Source organism: Coregonus clupeaformis, chromosome 20 (genome assembly GCF_020615455.1).
Source record: "Coregonus clupeaformis isolate EN_2021a chromosome 20, ASM2061545v1, whole genome shotgun sequence".
Classification (NCBI taxonomy): domain Eukaryota; kingdom Metazoa; phylum Chordata; class Actinopteri; order Salmoniformes; family Salmonidae; genus Coregonus; species Coregonus clupeaformis.
Genome location: NC_059211.1, coordinates 64,682,681 through 64,700,135, shown reverse-complemented (window position 1 = coordinate 64,700,135; position 17,455 = coordinate 64,682,681). Strand labels below are relative to the sequence as shown.

General features: G+C 48.5%; 1 protein-coding gene across 2 annotated transcripts in view; it reads left to right on the top strand.

Moving 5' to 3' along the window:
* Positions 1-1,139: 1,139 nt before the first annotated feature.
* zgc:158482 (uncharacterized protein LOC100009650 homolog) overlaps positions 1,140-17,455 on the top strand; it is a 53,195-nt gene continuing 36,879 nt past the window's right edge. The window contains exons 1-3 of one of the 2 annotated variants that reach the window (XM_041857619.2): positions 1,140-1,794; positions 2,152-2,361; positions 4,713-4,871. In XM_041857619.2, the coding sequence (XP_041713553.1) occupies positions 1,320-1,794; positions 2,152-2,361; positions 4,713-4,871 (844 nt within the window). In that variant the 5' untranslated portion in view covers positions 1,140-1,319. The remainder of the gene's footprint in view (positions 1,795-2,151; positions 2,362-4,712; positions 4,872-17,455) is intronic. The other variant, XM_041857620.2, reaches the window with a different exon arrangement.

The following is a 17,455-nucleotide window of genomic DNA, read 5'->3' as shown; positions in this document are numbered from 1 at the left end:
GAAGCATTTATTTGGGCTGCAATTTCTGAGGCTGGTAACTCTAATGAACTTATCCTCTGCAGCAGAGGTAACTCTGGGTCTTCCATTCCCTTGGCAGTCTTCATGAGAGCCAGTTTCATCATAGTGCTTGATGGTTTTTCCAACTGCACTTGAAGAAACTTTCAAAGTTCTTGAAATGTTCAGTATTGACTGACCTTCATGTCTTAAAGTAATTATGGAATGTCGTTTCTCTTTGCTTATTTGAGCTGTTCTTGCCATAATATGGACTTGGTATTTTACCAAATAGGGCTATCTTCTGTATACCCCCCCTACCTTGTCACAACACAACTGATTGGCTCAAACGCATTAAGAAGGAAAGAAATTCCACAAATTCACTTTTAAGAAGGCACACCTGTTAATTGAAATGCATTCCAGGTGACTACCTCATGAAGCTGGTTGAGAGAATGCCAAGGGTGTGCAAAGCTGTCATCAAGGCAAAGGGTGGCTATTTGAAGAATCTCAAATATAAAATATATGTTGATTTGTTTAACACTTTTTAGGTTACTACATGATTCCATATGTGTTATTTCATAGTTTTGATGTCTTCACTATTATTCTACAATGTAGAAAATAGTAAAAATAAAGAAAAACCCTGGAATGAGTAGGTGTGTCCAAACTTTAGACTGGTACTGTATGTCATGATCAAATGATATCTGAGTGAAAATAAACGGGGGCCCACTGGAGGTCAGGGCCCCTGGGCACGTGCCTTGCGTGCCCGGTCAATAATTTGGCCATCGTTACTACAATGAGTAGGTGTGTCCAAAACTTTGACTGGTAGTGTAAGCCATGACAAAATGTGTAGAACTGCAGGGAATTACCTTTAAAACTGCAAATTCAGGACAACATTTTCTCTGCACCCCATGGCAAAATGTGTAGAATTGCAGGACAAAATGTTCTCTTTGCAGCCATGAGTGGGGCCACTAAATTGTTATGCCTGCGAGGTGGGGGCCCAAATCTCGCTTAGGGCCCCCAAAACGCTAGAGGCGGCTCTCTGTGTGTGTTTATGTCCTGTAAGAGGATTTCAGAAGAAAGAATGATAAACCTGGGCCTCCTGCACTATTAAATACTCAATGTCCCGCCCACACTTGAAAAAACGAACATGTTTAGTCGATTTGAGGCATTCCACATTTGAAAAGAAATTCGCCTGCGACGGTAATAACTGTTTGCGGCGCGCTACACTTTTGTTTTGATCCGATTGTTATCCTATTTTTTTTATCCACAGAGAATAAACGAATCTACAATTCACCCAGAAGCATAGGAGCTCGACGTTGTGCTCAACAATGTACTTGGTTTCTATCCTTTTCGCCAGTCTGGCCGTCACACCGCTAGTTCTTAAAACTTTCTTTCCTTACTTCTGGAAAGATGCCTTCTACCTCGCGGACTTGGTTCGGATTTTGCTGAAGTTTGTTTTACGGAGGAGAAGGAAACCGTTATTTTTGGTTTTGGACCGTTTTTTGGAGCAGTCCGCCGCTCATGCGGACAGACCGTTCATCGTGTTTGAAAATAAAACCTATTCGTATCAGGACACGGACAGAAGAAGCAACAAAATAGCCAACGCTTTACAGAGGCACTCGGAGCTGCGACCGGGGGATACCGTGGCTCTTTTTATGGGAAACGAACCTGCCTTCATCTTCACCTGGCTGGCCCTGGCCAAACTGGGATGTCCCGTAGCGCTTCTCAACCATAACATCAGATCTAGATCTCTGCTGCACTGCTTCAACTGTTGCAGCGCCAAGCTGCTCATAGCAGCCGCGGGTAAGTGACCAATACCCCAAGGCCTACCCGTTGGCCCTTCAGCAGGCGGATATCACTATCAAAGTAAACTCATCCCGAGGCTAATTCCTCATAGGTGGAAGTGTCTGGTTGAGATTACTACATTATGACAATAGGTGAAAATCACAGGTGTTGTTATGAGTTTATCAGAGACATGCACATCCAGAGGGATGGAATGAAAAAGACAAAGGTCTGCCATAGCCTATTGAAACTCAAATGATAATGATAATCAAATGATAATTCATGACTGTGGGGGCAAAAGTTAAAAATTTTCTCTGCAGTCTAGAACAGCTGGAGTCCAGTTTTGATCAAGTATTGAATATTGAGTTCTTCTCTCAGAGCTGCAGGAAGCGGTGGAGGAGGTGCTTCCATCACTGAGGGAGCAGGGTGTGTGTGTGTACCTGATGACTAAACAGTGTGACACACCTGGCATGGAGGGCTTCTCTGACCAGGTGGAGGAAGCATCGGACACACCTCTCCCTCAGTCCCTCCGCTCGGACATCACCTTCAAAAGCCCTGCTGTCTACATCTACACCTCTGGGACCACAGGTGAGGCGGAGGACAGAGGGGAAGGGAGAGGGAGGGGGTACAGGTGAGGGGGAGGACAGAGGGGAAGGGAGAGGGAGGGGGTACAGGGGAGGGGGAGGACAGAGGGGAAGGGAGAGGGAGGGGGTACAGGTGAGGGGAGGGTACAGGTGAGGGGGAGGACAGAGGGGAAGGGAGAGGGAGGGGGTATAGGGGAGGACAGAGGGGAAGGGAGAGGGAGGGGGTACAGGGGAGGGGGAGGACAGAGGGGAAGGGAGAGGGAGGGGGTATAGGGGAGGGGGAAGAGAGAGGGGAAGGGAGAGGGAGGAGGGGAGAGGGTATAGGGGAGGACAGAGGGGAAGGGAGAGGGAGGGGGTACAGGTGAGGGGGAGGACAGAGGGGAAGGGAGAGGGAGGGGGGTATAGGTAAAGGAGGAGGGTGCTACACAGGTATGGTCTACTAGTCAGACATCACCTTCTAGAGCACTGCTTCTCTGCTTCCTCCTCTCTGTTTCCTTTCTCCTTCTTTCTCTCCTCTGTCCCCTGCTGCTTCCTTCCCTCTCTCTTCTGCCTGAAGCAGCCACTGTCTATGAACAGCCCTCTCTCTTCTGCCTGAAGCAGCCACTGTATATGAACAGCCCTCTCTCTCCTGCCAGTGCAGCTGTATATGAACAGCCCTCTCTCTCCTGCCAGTGCCCATGCTACGAACAGCCCTCTCTCTCCTGCCAGTGCTCCTGTATATGAACAGCCCTCTCTCTCCTGCCAGTGCTCCTGTCTATGAACAGCCCTCTCTCTCCTGCCAGTACTCCTGTCTATGAACAGCCCTCTCTCTCCTGCCAGTGCTCCTGTCTATGAACAGCCCTCTCTCTCCTGCCAGTGCTCCTGTATATGAACAGCCCTCTCTCTCCTGCCAGTGCTCCTGTATATGAACAGCCCTCTCTCTCCTGCCAGTGCTCCTGTATATGAACAGCCCTCTCTCTCCTGCCAGTGCTCCTGTCTATGAACAGCCCTCTCTCTCCTGCCAGTGCTCCTGTCTATGAACAGCCCTCTCTCTCCTGCCAGTGCTCCTGTATATGAACAGCCCTCTCTCTCCTGCCAGTGCTCCTGTATATGAACAGCCCTCTCTCTCCTGCCAGTGCTCCTGTATATGAACAGCCCTCTCTCTCCTGCCAGTGCTCCTGTATATGAACAGCCCTCTCTCTCCTGCCAGTGCTCATGTATATGAACAGCCCTCTCTCTCCTGCCAGTGCTCCTGTCTATGAACAGCCCTCTCTCTCCTGCCAGTGCTCCTGTCTATGAACAGCCCTCTCTCTCCTGCCAGTGCTCCTGTATATGAACAGCCCTCTCTCTCCTGCCAGTGCTCCTGTATATGAACAGCCCTCTCTCTCCTGCCAGTGCTCCTGTATATGAACAGCCCTCTCTCTCCTGCCAGTGCTCCTGTATATGAACAGCCCTCTCTCTCCTGCCAGTGCTCCTGTATATGAACAGCCCTCTCTCTCCTGCCAGTGCTCCTGTCTATGAACAGCCCTCTCTCTCCTGCCAGTGCTCCTGTATATGAACAGCCCTCTCTCTCCTGCCAGTGCTCCTGTCTATGAACAGCCCTCTCTCTCCTGCCAGTGCTCCTGTCTATGAACAGCCCTCTCTCTCCTGCCAGTGCTCCTGTATATGAACAGCCCTCTCTCTCCTGCCAGTGCTCCTGTCTATGAACAGCCCTCTCTCTCCTGCCAGTGCTCCTGTCTATGAACAGCCCTCTCTCTCCTGCCAGTGCTCCTGTCTATGAACAGCCCTCTCTCTCCTGCCAGTGCTCCTGTCTATGAACAGCCCTCTCTCTCCTGCCAGTGCTCCTGTCTATGAACAGCCCTCTCTCTCCTGCCAGTGCTCCTGTCTATGAACAGCCCTCTCTCTCCTGCCAGTGCTCCTGTCTATGAACAGCCCTCTCTCTCCTGCCAGTGCTCCTGTCTATGAACAGCCCTCTCTCTCCTGCCAGTGCTCCTGTCTATGAACAGCCCTCTCTCTCCTGCCAGTGCTCTTGTATATGAACAGCCCTCTCTCTCCTGCCAGTGCTCCTGTCTATGAACAGCCCTCTCTCTCCTGCCAGTGCTCCTGTATATGAACAGCCCTCTCTCTCCTGCCAGTGCTGCTGTATATTACATTTACATTTGAGATTTTAGTCATTTAGCAGATGCTCTTATCCAGAGCGACTTACAGTTAGTGAGTGCATACATTTTCATACTGGCCCCCTGTGGGAAACGAACCCACAACCCTGGCGTTGCAAGCGCCATGCTCTACCAACTGAGCTACAGGGGACCTGTATATGAACAGCCCTCTCTCTCTCCTGCTGTAATCATCTCTCTCCTCTTTCTACTGCTCCTGTAGGTCTGCCTAAAGCAGCGGTGGTTAATCAGAACCGTCTTCTGGCTGCCCTGGCCGTGCTGGACTCCACCGGTGTCACGCCTGGTGATGTCATCTACCTCAACCTGCCCCTCTACCACACCGCCGGCTTCATCATCGGCTTCATAGGATCCATCGAGACAGGTGAGTTTATACAGGATCTATCGAGACAGGTGAGTTTATACAGGATCCATCGAGGCAGGTGAGTTTATACAGGATCCATCGAGACAGGTGAGTTTATACAGGATCTATCGAGACAGGTGAGTTTATACAGGATCTATCGAGACAGGTGAGTTTTTACAGGATCCATCGAGACAGGTGAGTTTATACAGGATCCATCGAGACAGGTGAGTTTATACAGGATCTATCGAGACAGGTGAGTTTATACAGGATCTATCGAGACAGGTGAGTTTTTACAGGATCCATCGAGACAGGTGAGTTTATACAGGATCCATCGAGACAGGTGAGTTTATATAGGATCCATCGAGACTGGTGAGTTTACACTGAGTGTACAAAACATTAAGAACACCTTCCTAATATTGGGTTGCACCCCACCTTTTGCCCTAAGAAGATACTCAATTTGTCAGGGCATGGACTCTACAAGGTGTTGAAAGCATGTTGACTCCAATGCTTCCCACATTGTCAAGATGGCTGGGTGGTGGACCATTCTTGATACACACGGGATATTGTATTGTATGAGGTAGTAGGTGGGTAGGGGGTAATATTGGGGTAGTAGGTGGGTAGGAGGTAATATTGAGGTATTAGGTAGGTAGGGGGTAATATTGAGGTAGTAGGTGGGTAGGAGATAATATTGAGGTAGTAGGTGGGTAGGGGCTAATATTGAGGTAGTAGGTGGGTAGTGGGGTAATATTGAGGTATTAGGTGGGTAGGGGGTAATATTGGGGTAGTAGGTGGGTAGTGGGGTAATATTGAGGTATTAGGTGGGTAGGGGCTAATATTGAGGTAGTAGGTGGGTAGTGGGGTAATATTGAGGTATTAGGTGGGTAGGGGGTAATATTGGGGTAGTAGGTGGGTAGTGGGGTAATATTGAGGTATTAGGTGGGTAGGGGGTAATATTGAGGTATTAGGTGGGTAGGGGGTAATATTGAGGTAGTAGGTGGGTAGAGGGTAATATTGGGGTAGTAGGTGGGTAGGGGGTAATATTGGGGTAGTAGGTGGGTAGGGGGTAATATTGGGGTAGTAGGTGGGTAGTGGAGTAATATTGAGGTAGTAGGTGGGTAGGGGGTAATATTGAGGTATTAGGTGGGTAGGGGGTAATATTGAGGTATTAGGTGGGTAGGGGTACATTGGGGTAGTAGGTGGGTAGGGGGTAATATTGGGGGTAGTAGGTGGGTAGGGGTAATATTGAGGTAGTAGGTGGGTAGGGGGTAATATTGAGGTAGTAGGTGGGTAGTGGGTAATATTGAGGTAGTAGGTGGGTAGGGGGTAATATTGGGGTAGTAGGTGGGTAGGGGGTAATATTGAGGTAGTAGGTGGGTAGGGGGGTAATATTGAGGTAGTAGGTGGGTAGTGGGGTAATATTGAGGTATTAGGTGGGTAGGGGGTAATATTGAGGTATTAGGTGGGTAGGGGTAATATTGAGGTAGTAGGTGGGTAGGGGGTAATATTGAGGTAGTAGGTGGGTAGGGGGTAATATTGAGGTAGTAGGTGGGTAGGGGCTAATATTGAGGTAGTAGGTGAGGTTGAGTAGTGGGGTAGTGGATATTGAGGTATTAGGTGGTAGGGGTAATATTGGGGTAGTAGGTGGGTAGGGGGTAATATTGAGGTAGTAGGTGGGTAGGGGGTAATATTGAGGTAGTAGGTGGGTAGGGGGTAATATTGAGGTAGTAGGTGGGTAGGGGGTAATATTGGGGGTAGTAGGTGGGTAGGGGGTATATTGAGGTATTAGGTGGGTAGGGGGTAATATTGGGGTAGTAGGTGGGTAGGGGGTAATATTGAGGTAGTAGGTGGGTAGGGGGTAATATTGAGGTAGTAGGTGGGTAGTGGGTAATATTGAGGTATTAGGTGGGTAGGGGGTAATATTGGGGTAGTTGGTGGGTAGGGGGTAATATTGAGGTAGTAGGTGGGTAGGGGGTAATATTAGAGGTAGTAGGTGGGTAGGGGGTAATATTGAGGTAGTAGGTGGGTAGGGGGTAATATTGAGGTAGTAGGTGGGTAGGGGGTAATATTGGGGTAGTTGGTGGGTAGTGGGTAATATTGAGGTATTAGGTGGGTAGGGGCAAATTGGGTAGTAGGTGGGTAGGGGGTAATATTGGGGTAGTAGGTGGGTAGTGGGGTAATATTGGGGTAGTAGGTGGGTAGGGGGTAATATTGAGGTATTAGGTGGGTAGGGGGTAATATTGAGGTAGTAGGTGGGTAGTGGGTAATATTGAGGTAGTAGGTGGGTAGGGGGTAATATTGGGGTAGTAGGTGGGTAGGGGGTAATATTGAGGTAGTAGGTGGGTAGGGGGTAATATTGAGGTAGTAGGTGGGTAGTGGGGTAATATTGAGGTATTAGGTGGGTAGGGGGTAATATTGAGGTATTAGGTGGGTAAGGGGTAATATTGAGGTAGTAGGTGGGTAGGGGGTAATATTGAGGTAGTAGGTGGGTAGGGGGTAATATTGAGGTAGTAGGTGGGTAGGGGGTAATATTGAGGTATTAGGTGGGTAGGGGTTAATATTGGGGTAGTAGGTGGGTAGGGGGTAATATTGAGGTAGTAGGTGGGTAGGGGGGTAATATTGAGGTAGTAGGTGGGTAGTGGGGTAATATTGAGGTATTAGGTGGGTAGGGGGTAATATTGAGGTATTAGGTGGGTAGGGGGTAATATTGAGGTAGTAGGTGGGAAGGGGGTAATATTGAGGTAGTAGATGGGTAGGGGGTAATATTGAGGTAGTAGGTGGGTAGGGGGTAATATTGAGGTAGTAGGTGGGTAGGGGGTAATATTGAGGAGTAGGTGGGTAGGGGGTAATATTGAGGTAGTAGGTGGGTAGGGGGTAATATTGAGGTATTAGGTGGGTAGGGGGTAATATTGGGGTAGTAGGTGGGTAGGGAGTAATATTGAGGTAGTAGGTGGGTAGGGGGTAATATTGAGGTAGTAGGTGGGTAGGGGGTAATATTGAGGTAGTAGGTGGGTAGGGGGGTAATATTGGGGTAGTAGGTGGGTAGGGGGTAATATTGAGGTATTAGGTGGGTAGGGGGTAATATTGGGGTAGTAGGTGGGTAGGGGGTAATATTGAGGTAGTAGGTGGGTAGGGGGTAATATTGAGGTAGTAGGTGGGTAGTGGGTAATATTGAGGTATTAGGTGGGTAGGGGGTAATATTGGGGTAGTTGGTGGGTAGGGGGTAATATTGAGGTAGTAGGTGGGTAGGGGGTAATATTTTATGAGGTAGTAGGTGGGTAGGGGGTAATATTGAGGTAGTAGGTGGGTAGGGGGTAATATTGAGGTAGTAGGTGGGTAGGGGGTAATATTGGGGTAGTTGGTGGGTAGTGGGTAATATTGAGGTATTAGGTGGGTAGGGGGTAATATTGGGGTAGTAGGTGGGTAGGGGGTAATATTGGGGTAGTAGGTGGGTAGTGGGGTAATATTGGGGTAGTAGGTGGGTAGGGGGTAATATTGAGGTATTAGGTGGGTAGGGGGTAATATTGAGGTAGTAGGTGGGTAGTGGGTAATATTGAGGTAGTAGGTGGGTAGGGGGGTAATATTGGGGTAGTAGGTGGGTAGGGGGTAATATTGAGGTAGTAGGTGGGTAGGGGGTAATATTGAGGTAGTAGGTGGGTAGTGGGGCAATATTGAGGTATTAGGTGGGTAGGGGGTAATATTGAGGTATTAGGTGGGTAGGGGTAATATTGAGGTAGTAGGTGGGTAGGGGGGTAATATTGAGGGTAGTAGGTGGGTAGGGGGTAATATTGAGGTAGTAGGTGGGTAGGGGGTAATATTGGGGGTATTAGGTGGGTAGGGGGGTAATATTGGGGTAGTAGGTGGGTAGGGGGTAATATTGGAGGTAGTAGGTGGGTAGGGGGTAATATTGAGGTAGTAGGTGGGTAGGGGGTAATATTGAGGTAGTAGGTGGGTAGGGGGGTAATATTGGGGTAGTAGGTGGGTAGGGGGTAATATTGAGGTAGTAGGTGGGTAGTGGGTAATATTGAGGTATTAGGTGGGTAGGGGGTAATATTGAGGTATTAGGTGGGTAGTGGGGTAATATTGAGGTAGTAGGTGGGTAGGGGTACATTGGGGTAGTAGGTGGGAGGGGGTAATATTGGGGTAGTAGGTGGGTAGGGGGTATATTGAGGTATTAGGTGGGTAGGGGGTAATATTGAGGTAGTAGGTGGGTAGGGGGTAATATTGGGGTAGTAGGTGGGTAGAGGTAATATTGAGGTAGTAGGTAGGTAGGGGGTAATATTGAGGTAGTAGGTGGGTAGGGGGTAATATTGAGGTAGTAGGTGGGTAGGGGGTAATATTGAGGTAGTAGGTGGGTAGGGGTAATATTGGGGTATTAGGTGGGTAGGGGGTAATATTGAGGTAGTAGGTGGGTAGGGGGTAATATTGGGGTAGTAGGTGGGTAGGGGGTAATATTGAGGTATTAGGTGGGTAGGGGGTAATATTGAGGTATTAGGTGGGTAGGGGGTAATATTGAGGTATTAGGTGGGTAGGGGTAATATTGGGGTAGTAGGTGGGTAGGGGGTAATATTGAGGTAGTAGGTAGGTAGTGGGGTAATATTGGGGTAGTAGGTGGGTATTGGGGTAATATTGAGGTATTAGGTGGGTAGGGGGTAATATTGAGGTATTAGGTGGGTAGGGGGTAATATTGGGGTAGTAGGTGGGTAGGGGGTAATATTGAGGTAGTAGGTAGGTAGTGGGGTAATATTGAGGTATTAGGTGGGTAGTGGGGTAATATTGGGGTAGTAGGTGGGTAGGGGGTAATATTGAGGTAGTAGGTGGGTAGGGGGTAATATTGGGGTAGTAGGTGGGTAGGGGGTATATTGAGGTATTAGGTGGGTAGGGGGTAATATTGAGGTATTAGGTGGGTAGGGGTAATATTGAGGTATTAGGTGGGTAGGGGGGTAATATTGGGGTAGTAGGTGGGTAGGGGGTAATATTGGGGTAGTAGGTGGGTAGGGGGGTAATATTGAGGTAGTAGGTAGGTAGTGGGGTAATATTGGGGTAGTAGGTGGGTATTGGGGTAATATTGAGGTATTAGGTGGGTAGGGGGTAATATTGAGGTATTAGGTGGGTAGGGGGTAATATTGGGGTAGTAGGTGGGTAGGGGGGTAATATTGAGGTAGTAGGTAGGTAGTGGGGTAATATTGAGGTATTAGGTGGGTAGTGGGGTAATATTGGGGTAGTAGGTGGGTAGGGGGTAATATTGAGGTAGTAGGTGGGTAGGGGGTAATATTGGGGTAGTAGGTGGGTAGGGGTAATATTGAGGTAGTAGGTGGGTAGGGGGTAATATTGGGGTAGTAGGTGGGTAGGGGGTAATATTGAGGTATTAGGTGGGTAGGGGGTAATATTGAGGTAGTAGGTGGGTAGGGGGTAATATTGGGGTAGTAGGTGGGTAGGGGGTAATATTGGGGTAGTAGGTGGGGAGGGGGTAATATTGGGGTAGTAGGTGGGTAGGGGGTAATATTGAGGTAGTAGGTGGGTAGAGGGTAATATTGAGGTATTAGGTGGGTAGGGTGTAATATTGAGGTAGTAGGTGGGTAGGAGGTAATATTGGGAGTAGTAGGTGGGTAGTGGGGTAATATTGGGGTAGTAGGTGGGTAGTGGGGTAATATTGAGGTAGTAGGTGGGTAGGGGGTAATATTGAGGTATTAGGTGGGTAGGGGTAATATTGAGGTAGTAGGTGGGTAGAGGGTAATATTGAGGTAGTAGGTGGGTAGGGGGTAATATTGAGGTATTAGGTGGGTAGAGGGGTAATATTGAGGTATTAGGTGGGTAGGGGGTAATATTGAGGTAGTAGGTGGGTAGAGGGTAATATTGAGGGTATTAGGTGGGTTGGGGGGTAATATTGAGGTAGTAGGTGGGTAGGGGGTAATATTGAGGTAGTAGGTGGGTAGGGGGTAATATTGAGGTAGTAGGTGGGTAGTGGGGTAATATTGAGGTACTAGGTGGGTAGGGGGTAATATTGAGGTATTAGGTGGGTAGGGGGTAATATTGAGGTAGTAGGTGCGTAGGGGGTAATATTGAGGTATTAGGTGGGTAGGGGTAATATTGAGGTAGTAGGTGGGTAGGGGGAAATATTGGGGAGTAGGTGGGTAGGGGTAATATTGAGGTAGTAGGTGGGTAGGGGGTAATATTGGGGTAGTAGGTGGGTAGGGGGAATATTGGGGTAGTAGGTGGGTAGGGGGTAATATTGAGGTAGTAGGTGGGTAGGGGGTAATATTGGGGTAATAGGTGGGTAGGGGGGTAATATTGGGGTAGTAGGTGGGTAGGGGGGTAATATTGAGGTAGTAGGTAGGTAGTGGGGTAATATTGGGGTAGTAGGTGGGTATTGGGGTAATATTGAGGTATTAGGTGGGTAGGGGGGTAATATTGAGGTATTAGGTGGGTAGGGGGTAATATTGGGGTAGTAGGTGGGTAGGGGGTAATATTGAGGTAGTAGGTAGGTAGTGGGGTAATATTGAGGTATTAGGTGGGTAGTGGGGTAATATTGGGGTAGTAGGTGGGTAGGGGGTAATATTGAGGTAGTAGGTGGTAGGGGTAATATTGGGGTAGTAGGTGGGTAGGGGGTAATATTGAGGTAGTAGGTGGGTAGGGGTAATATTGGGGTAGTAGGTGGGTAGGGGGTAATATTGAGGTATTAGGTGGGTAGGGGAATATTGAGGTAGTAGGTGGGTAGGGGGTAATATTGGGGTAGTAGGTGGGTAGGGGGTAATATTGGGGTAGTAGGTGGGTAGGGGGTAATATTGGGGTAGTAGGTGGGTAGGGGGTAATATTGAGGTAGTAGGTGGGTAGAGGGTAATATTGAGGTATTAGGTGGGTAGGGTGTAATATTGAGGTAGTAGGTGGGTAGGAGGTAATATTGGGGTAGTAGGTGGGTAGTGGGGTAATATTGGGGTAGTAGGTGGGTAGTGGGGTAATATTGAGGTAGTAGGTGGGTAGGGGGTAATATTGAGGTATTAGGTGGGTAGGGGGTAATATTGAGGTAGTAGGTGGGTAGAGGGTAATATTGAGGTAGTAGGTGGGTAGGGGGTAATATTGAGGTATTAGGTGGGTAGAGGGTAATATTGAGGTATTAGGTGGGTAGGGGGTAATATTGAGGTAGTAGGTGGGTAGAGGGTAATATTGAGGTATTAGGTGGGTTGGGGGGTAATATTGAGGTAGTAGGTGGGTAGGGGGGTAATATTGAGGTAGTAGGTGGGTAGGGGGTAATATTGAGGTAGTAGGTGGGTAGTGGGGTAATATTGAGGTACTAGGTGGGTAGGGGGTAATATTGAGGTATTAGGTGGGTAGGGGGTAATATTGAGGTAGTAGGTGCGTAGGGGGTAATATTGAGGTATTAGGTGGGTAGGGGGTAATATTGAGGTAGTAGGTGGGTAGGGGGTAATATTGGGGTAGTAGGTGGGTAGGGGGTAATATTGAGGTAGTAGGTGGGTAGGGGTAATATTGGGGTAGTAGGTGGGTAGGGGGTAATATTGGGGTAGTAGGTGGTAGGGGTAATATTGAGGTAGTAGGTGGGTAGGGGGTAATATTGGGGTAGTAGGTGGGTAGTGGAGTAATATTGAGGTAGTAGGTGGGTAGGGGGTAATATTGAGGTATTAGGTGGGTAGGGGGTAATATTGAGGTAGTAGGTGGGTAGGGGGTAATATTGGGGTAGTAGGTGGGTAGGGGGTATGTGAGGTAGTAGGTGGGTAGGGGAATATTGAGGTATTAGGTGGGTAGGGGTAATATTGAGGTAGTAGGTGGGTAGGGGGTAATATTGGGGTAGTAGGTGGGTAGGGGGTAATATTGAGGAGTAGTAGGTGGGTGTAGGGGGTAATATTGAGGAGTAGGTAGGTAGGGGGTAATATTGAGGTAGTAGGTGGGTAGGGGGTAATATTGGGGTAGTAGGTGGGTAGTGGAGTAATATTGAGGTATTAGGTGGGTAGGGGGTAATATTGAGGTATTAGGTGGGTAGGGGTAATATTGGGGTAGTAGGTGGTAGGGGTAATATTGGGGTAGTAGGTGGGTAGAGGGGTAATATTGGGGTAGTAGGTGGGTAGGGGGTAATATTGGGGTAGTAGGTGGGTAGGGGTAATATTAGAGGTAGTAGGTGGGTAGGGGTAGCATTGAGGTAGTAGGTGGGTAGGGGGTAATATTGAGGTAGTAGGTGGGTAGGGGTAATATTGGAGGTAGTAGGTGGGTAGGGGTAATATTGAGGTAGTAGGTGGGTAGGGGTAATATTGAGGTAGTAGGTGGGAGTGGGGTAATATTGAGGTATTAGGTGGTAGGGGGTAATACTGAGGTATTAGGTGGGTAGGGGGTAATATTGAGGTAGTAGGTGGGTAGGGGGTATATTGAGGTAGTAGATGGGTAGGGGGTAATATTGAGGTAGTAGGTGGGTAGGGGGTAATATTGAAGGTAGTAGGTGGGTAGGGGGTAATATTGAGGTAGTAGGTGGGTAGGGTAATATTGAGGTAGTAGGTGGGTAGGGGGTAATATTGAGGTATTAGGTGGGTAGGGGGTAATATTGGGGTAGTAGGTGGTAGGGAGTAATATTGAGGTAGTAGGTGGGTAGGGGTAATATTGAGGTAGTAGGTGGGTAGGGGGTAAAATTGAGGTAGTAGGTGGGTAGGGGGTAATATTGGGGTAGTAGGTGGGTAGGGGGTAATATTGAGGTAGTAGGTGGGTAGTGGGTAATATTGAGGTATTAGGTGGGTAGGGGGTAATATTGAGGTATTAGGTGGGTATGGGGGTAATATTGGGGTAGTAGGTAGGGTAGGGGGTAATATTGAGGTAGTAGGTGGTAGGGGGTAATATTGAGGTAGTAGGTAGGGTAGTGGGGGTAATATTGAGGTATTAGGTGGGTAGGGGGTAATATTGAGGTAGTAGGTGGGTAGGGGGTAATATTGGGGTAGTAGGTGGGTAGGGGGGTAATATTGGGGTATTAGGTGGGTAGGGGGCATATTGGAGTAGTAGGTAGGGTAGGGGGTAATATTGAGGTAGTAGGTGGGTAGGGGGTAATATTGAGGTAGTAAGGTGGGTAGGGGGTAATATTGAGGTAGTAGGTGGGTAGGGGGTAATATTGAGGTAGTAGGTGGTAGGGGGTAATATTGAGGTAGTAGGTGGGTAGGGGGTAATATTGAGGTAGTAGGTGGGTAGGGGTAATATTGGGGTAGTAGGTGGGTAGGGGGTAATATTGGGGTAGTAGGTGGGTAGGGGGTAATATTGGGGTAGTAGGTGGGTAGGGGGTAATATTGGGGGTAGTAGGTGGGTAGGGGTAATATTGAGGGTGTAGGTGGGTAGGGGGTAATATTGAGGTAGTAGGTGGGTAGGGGGTAATATTGAGGTATTAGGTGGGTAGGGGGTAATATTGGGGTAGTAGGTGGGTAGGGGGTAATATTGGGGGTAGTAAGGTGGGTAGGGGGTAATATTGAGGGGTAGTAGGTGGGTAGGGGGTAATATTGGGGTAGTAGGTGGGTAGGGGGTAATATTGGGGTAGTAGGTGGGTAGGGGGTAATATTGGGGTAGTAGGTGGGTAGGGGGTAATATTGAGGTAGTAGGTGGGTAGGGGTAATATTGGGGTAGTAGGTGGGTAGGGGGTAATATTGGGGTAGTAGGTGGGTAGGGGGTAATATTGAGGTATTAGGTGGGTACGGGGTAATATTGGGGTAGTAGGTGGGTAGGGGGTAATATTGGGGTAGTAGGTGGGTAGGGTATATTGGGGTAGGGGTGGGTAGGGGGTAATATTGAGGTAGTAGGTGGGTAGGGGGTAATATTGAGGTAGTGTGTGGGTAGGGGGTAATATTGAGGTAGTAGGTGGGTAGGGGGTAATATTGGGATAGTAGGTAGGTAGTGGGGTAATATTGAGGTAGTAGGTGGGTAGGGGGTAATATTGAGGTATTAGGTGGGTAGGGGGTAATATTGAGGTATTAGGTGGGTAGGGGGTAATATTGGGGTAGTAGGTGGTAGGGGGTAATATTGGGGGTAGTAGGTGGGTAGGGGGTAATATTGGGGGTAGTAGGTGGGTAGGGGGTAATTGGGGTAGTAGGTGGGTAGGGGTAATATTGAGGGTAGTAGGTGGGTAGGGGGTAATATTGAGGTAGTGTGGGTAGGGGTAATATTGGGGTAGTAGGTGGGTAGTGGGTAATGTGAGGTAGTAGGTGGGTAGGGGGTAATATTGAGGTATTAGGTGGGTAGGGGGTAATATTGAGGTATTAGGTGGGTAGGGGGTAATATTGGGGTAGTAGGTGGGTAGAGGGTAATATTGGGGTAGTAGGTGGGTAGGGGTAATATTGGGGTAGTAGGTGGGTAGGGGGTAATATTGAGGTATTAGGAGGGTAGGGGGTAATATTGAGGTAGTAGGTGGGTAGGGGGTAATATTGAGGTATTAGGTGGGTAGGGGGTAATATTGAGGTATTAGGTGGGTAGGGGGTAATATTGAGGTAGTAGGTGGGTTGGGGGTAATATTGAGGTATTAGGTGGGTAGGGGGTAATATTGAGGTATTAGGTGGGTAGTGGGGTAATATTGAGGTAGTAGGTGGGTAGGGGGTAATATTGGGGTAGTAGGTGGGTAGGGGTAATATTGGGGTAGTAGGTGGGTAGGGGTAATATTGAGGTAGGGTGGGTAGTGGGTAATATTGAGGTATTAGGTGGGTAGGGGGTAATATTGAGGTAGTAGGTGGGTAGGGGGTAATATTGAGGTAGTAGGTGGGTAGGGGGTAATATTGGGGTAGTAGGTGGGGGGTAATATTGGGGTAGTAGGTGGGTAGGGGGTAATATTGAGGTAGTAGGTGGGTAGGGGGTAATATTGAGGTAGTAGGTGGGGTAGGGGGGTAATATTGAGGTAGTAGGTGGGTAGGGGTAATATTGAGGTAGTAGGTGGGTAGGGGGTAATATTGGGGTAGTAGGTGGGTAGGGGGTAATATTGAGGTAGTAGGTGGGTAGGGGGTAATATTGAGGTAGTAGGTGGGTAGGGGGTAATATTGAGGTAGTAGGTGGGTAGGGGGTAATATTGAGGTAGTAGGTGAGGTAGGGGGGTAATATTGAGGTAGTAGGTGGGTAGGGGGTAATATTGAGGTAGTAGGTGGGTAGGGGTAATATTGAGGGTAGTAGGTGGGTAGGGGGATATGTGAGGTAGTAGGTGGGTAGGGGGTAATATTGAGGTAGTAGGTGGGTAGGGGTAATATTGAGGTAGTAGGTGGGTAGGGGGAATATTGGGGTATTAGGTGGGTAGGGGTAATATTGAGGTATTAGGTGGTAGGTATGGGGTAGTAGGTGGGGGGTAATATTGAGGTAGTTAGGGTAATATTGGGGTAGTAGGTGGGTATGGGGTAATATTGAGGTATTAGGTGGGTAGGGGGTAATATTGGAGGTATTAGGTGGGTAGGGGGTAATATTGGGGTAGTAGGTGGGTAGGGGGTAATATTGAGGTAGTAGGTAGGTAGTGGGGTAATATTGGGGGTATTAGGTGGGTAGTTGGGTAATATTGGGGTAGTAGGTGGGTAGGGGGTAATATTGAGGTAGTAGGTGGGTAGGGGGTAATATTGGGGTAGTAGGTGGGTAGTGGGTAATATTGAGGTAGTAGGTGGGTAGGGGGTAATATTGGGGTAGTAGGTGGGTAGGGGGTAATATTGAGGTATTAGGTGGGTAGGGGTAATATTGAGGTAGTAGGTGGGTAGGGGGGTAATATTGGGGTAGTAGGTGGGTAGGGGGTAATATTGGGGTAGTAGGTGGGTAGGGGGTAATATTGAGGTATTAGGTGGGTAGGGGGTAATATTGAGGTAGTAGGTGGGTAGGGGGTAATATTGGGGTAGTAGGTGGGTAGGCGGTAATATTGGGGTAGTAGGTGGGTAGGGGGTAATATTGAGGTAGTAGGTGGGTAGGGGGTAATATTGAGGTAGTAGGTGGGTAGGGGGTAATATTGAGGTATTAGGTGGGTAGGGGGTAATATTGAGGTAGTAGGTGGGTAGGAGGTAATATTGGGGTAGTAGGTGGGTAGTGGGGTAATATTGGGGTAGTAGGTGGGTAGTGGGGTAATATTGAGGTAGTAGGTGGGTAGAGGGGTAATATTGAGGTATTAGGTGGGTAGGGGGTAATATTGAGGTAGTAGGTGGGTAGAGGGGTAATATTGAGGTAGTAGGTGGGTAGGGGGTAATATTGAGGTAGTAGGTGGGTAGAGGGTAATATTGAGGTATTAGGTGGGTAGGGGGTAATATTGAGGTAGTAGGTGGGTAGAGGGTAATATTGAGGTATTAGGTGGGTTGGGGGGTAATATTGAGGTAGTAGGTGGGTAGGGGGTAATATTGAGGTAGTAGGTGGGTAGGGGGTAATATTGAGGTAGTAGGTGGGTAGTGGGGTAATATTGAGGTAGTAGGTGGGTAGGGGTAATATTGAGGTATTAGGTGGGTAGGGGGTAATATTGAGGTAGTAGGTGGGTAGGGGGTAATATTGGGGTAGTAGGTGGGTAGGGGGGTAATATTGAGTAGTAGGTGGGTAGGGGTAATATTGGGGTAGTAGGTGGGTAGGGGTAATATTGGGGTAGTAGGTGGGTAGGGGGTAATATTGGGGTAGTAGGTGGGTAGGGGTAA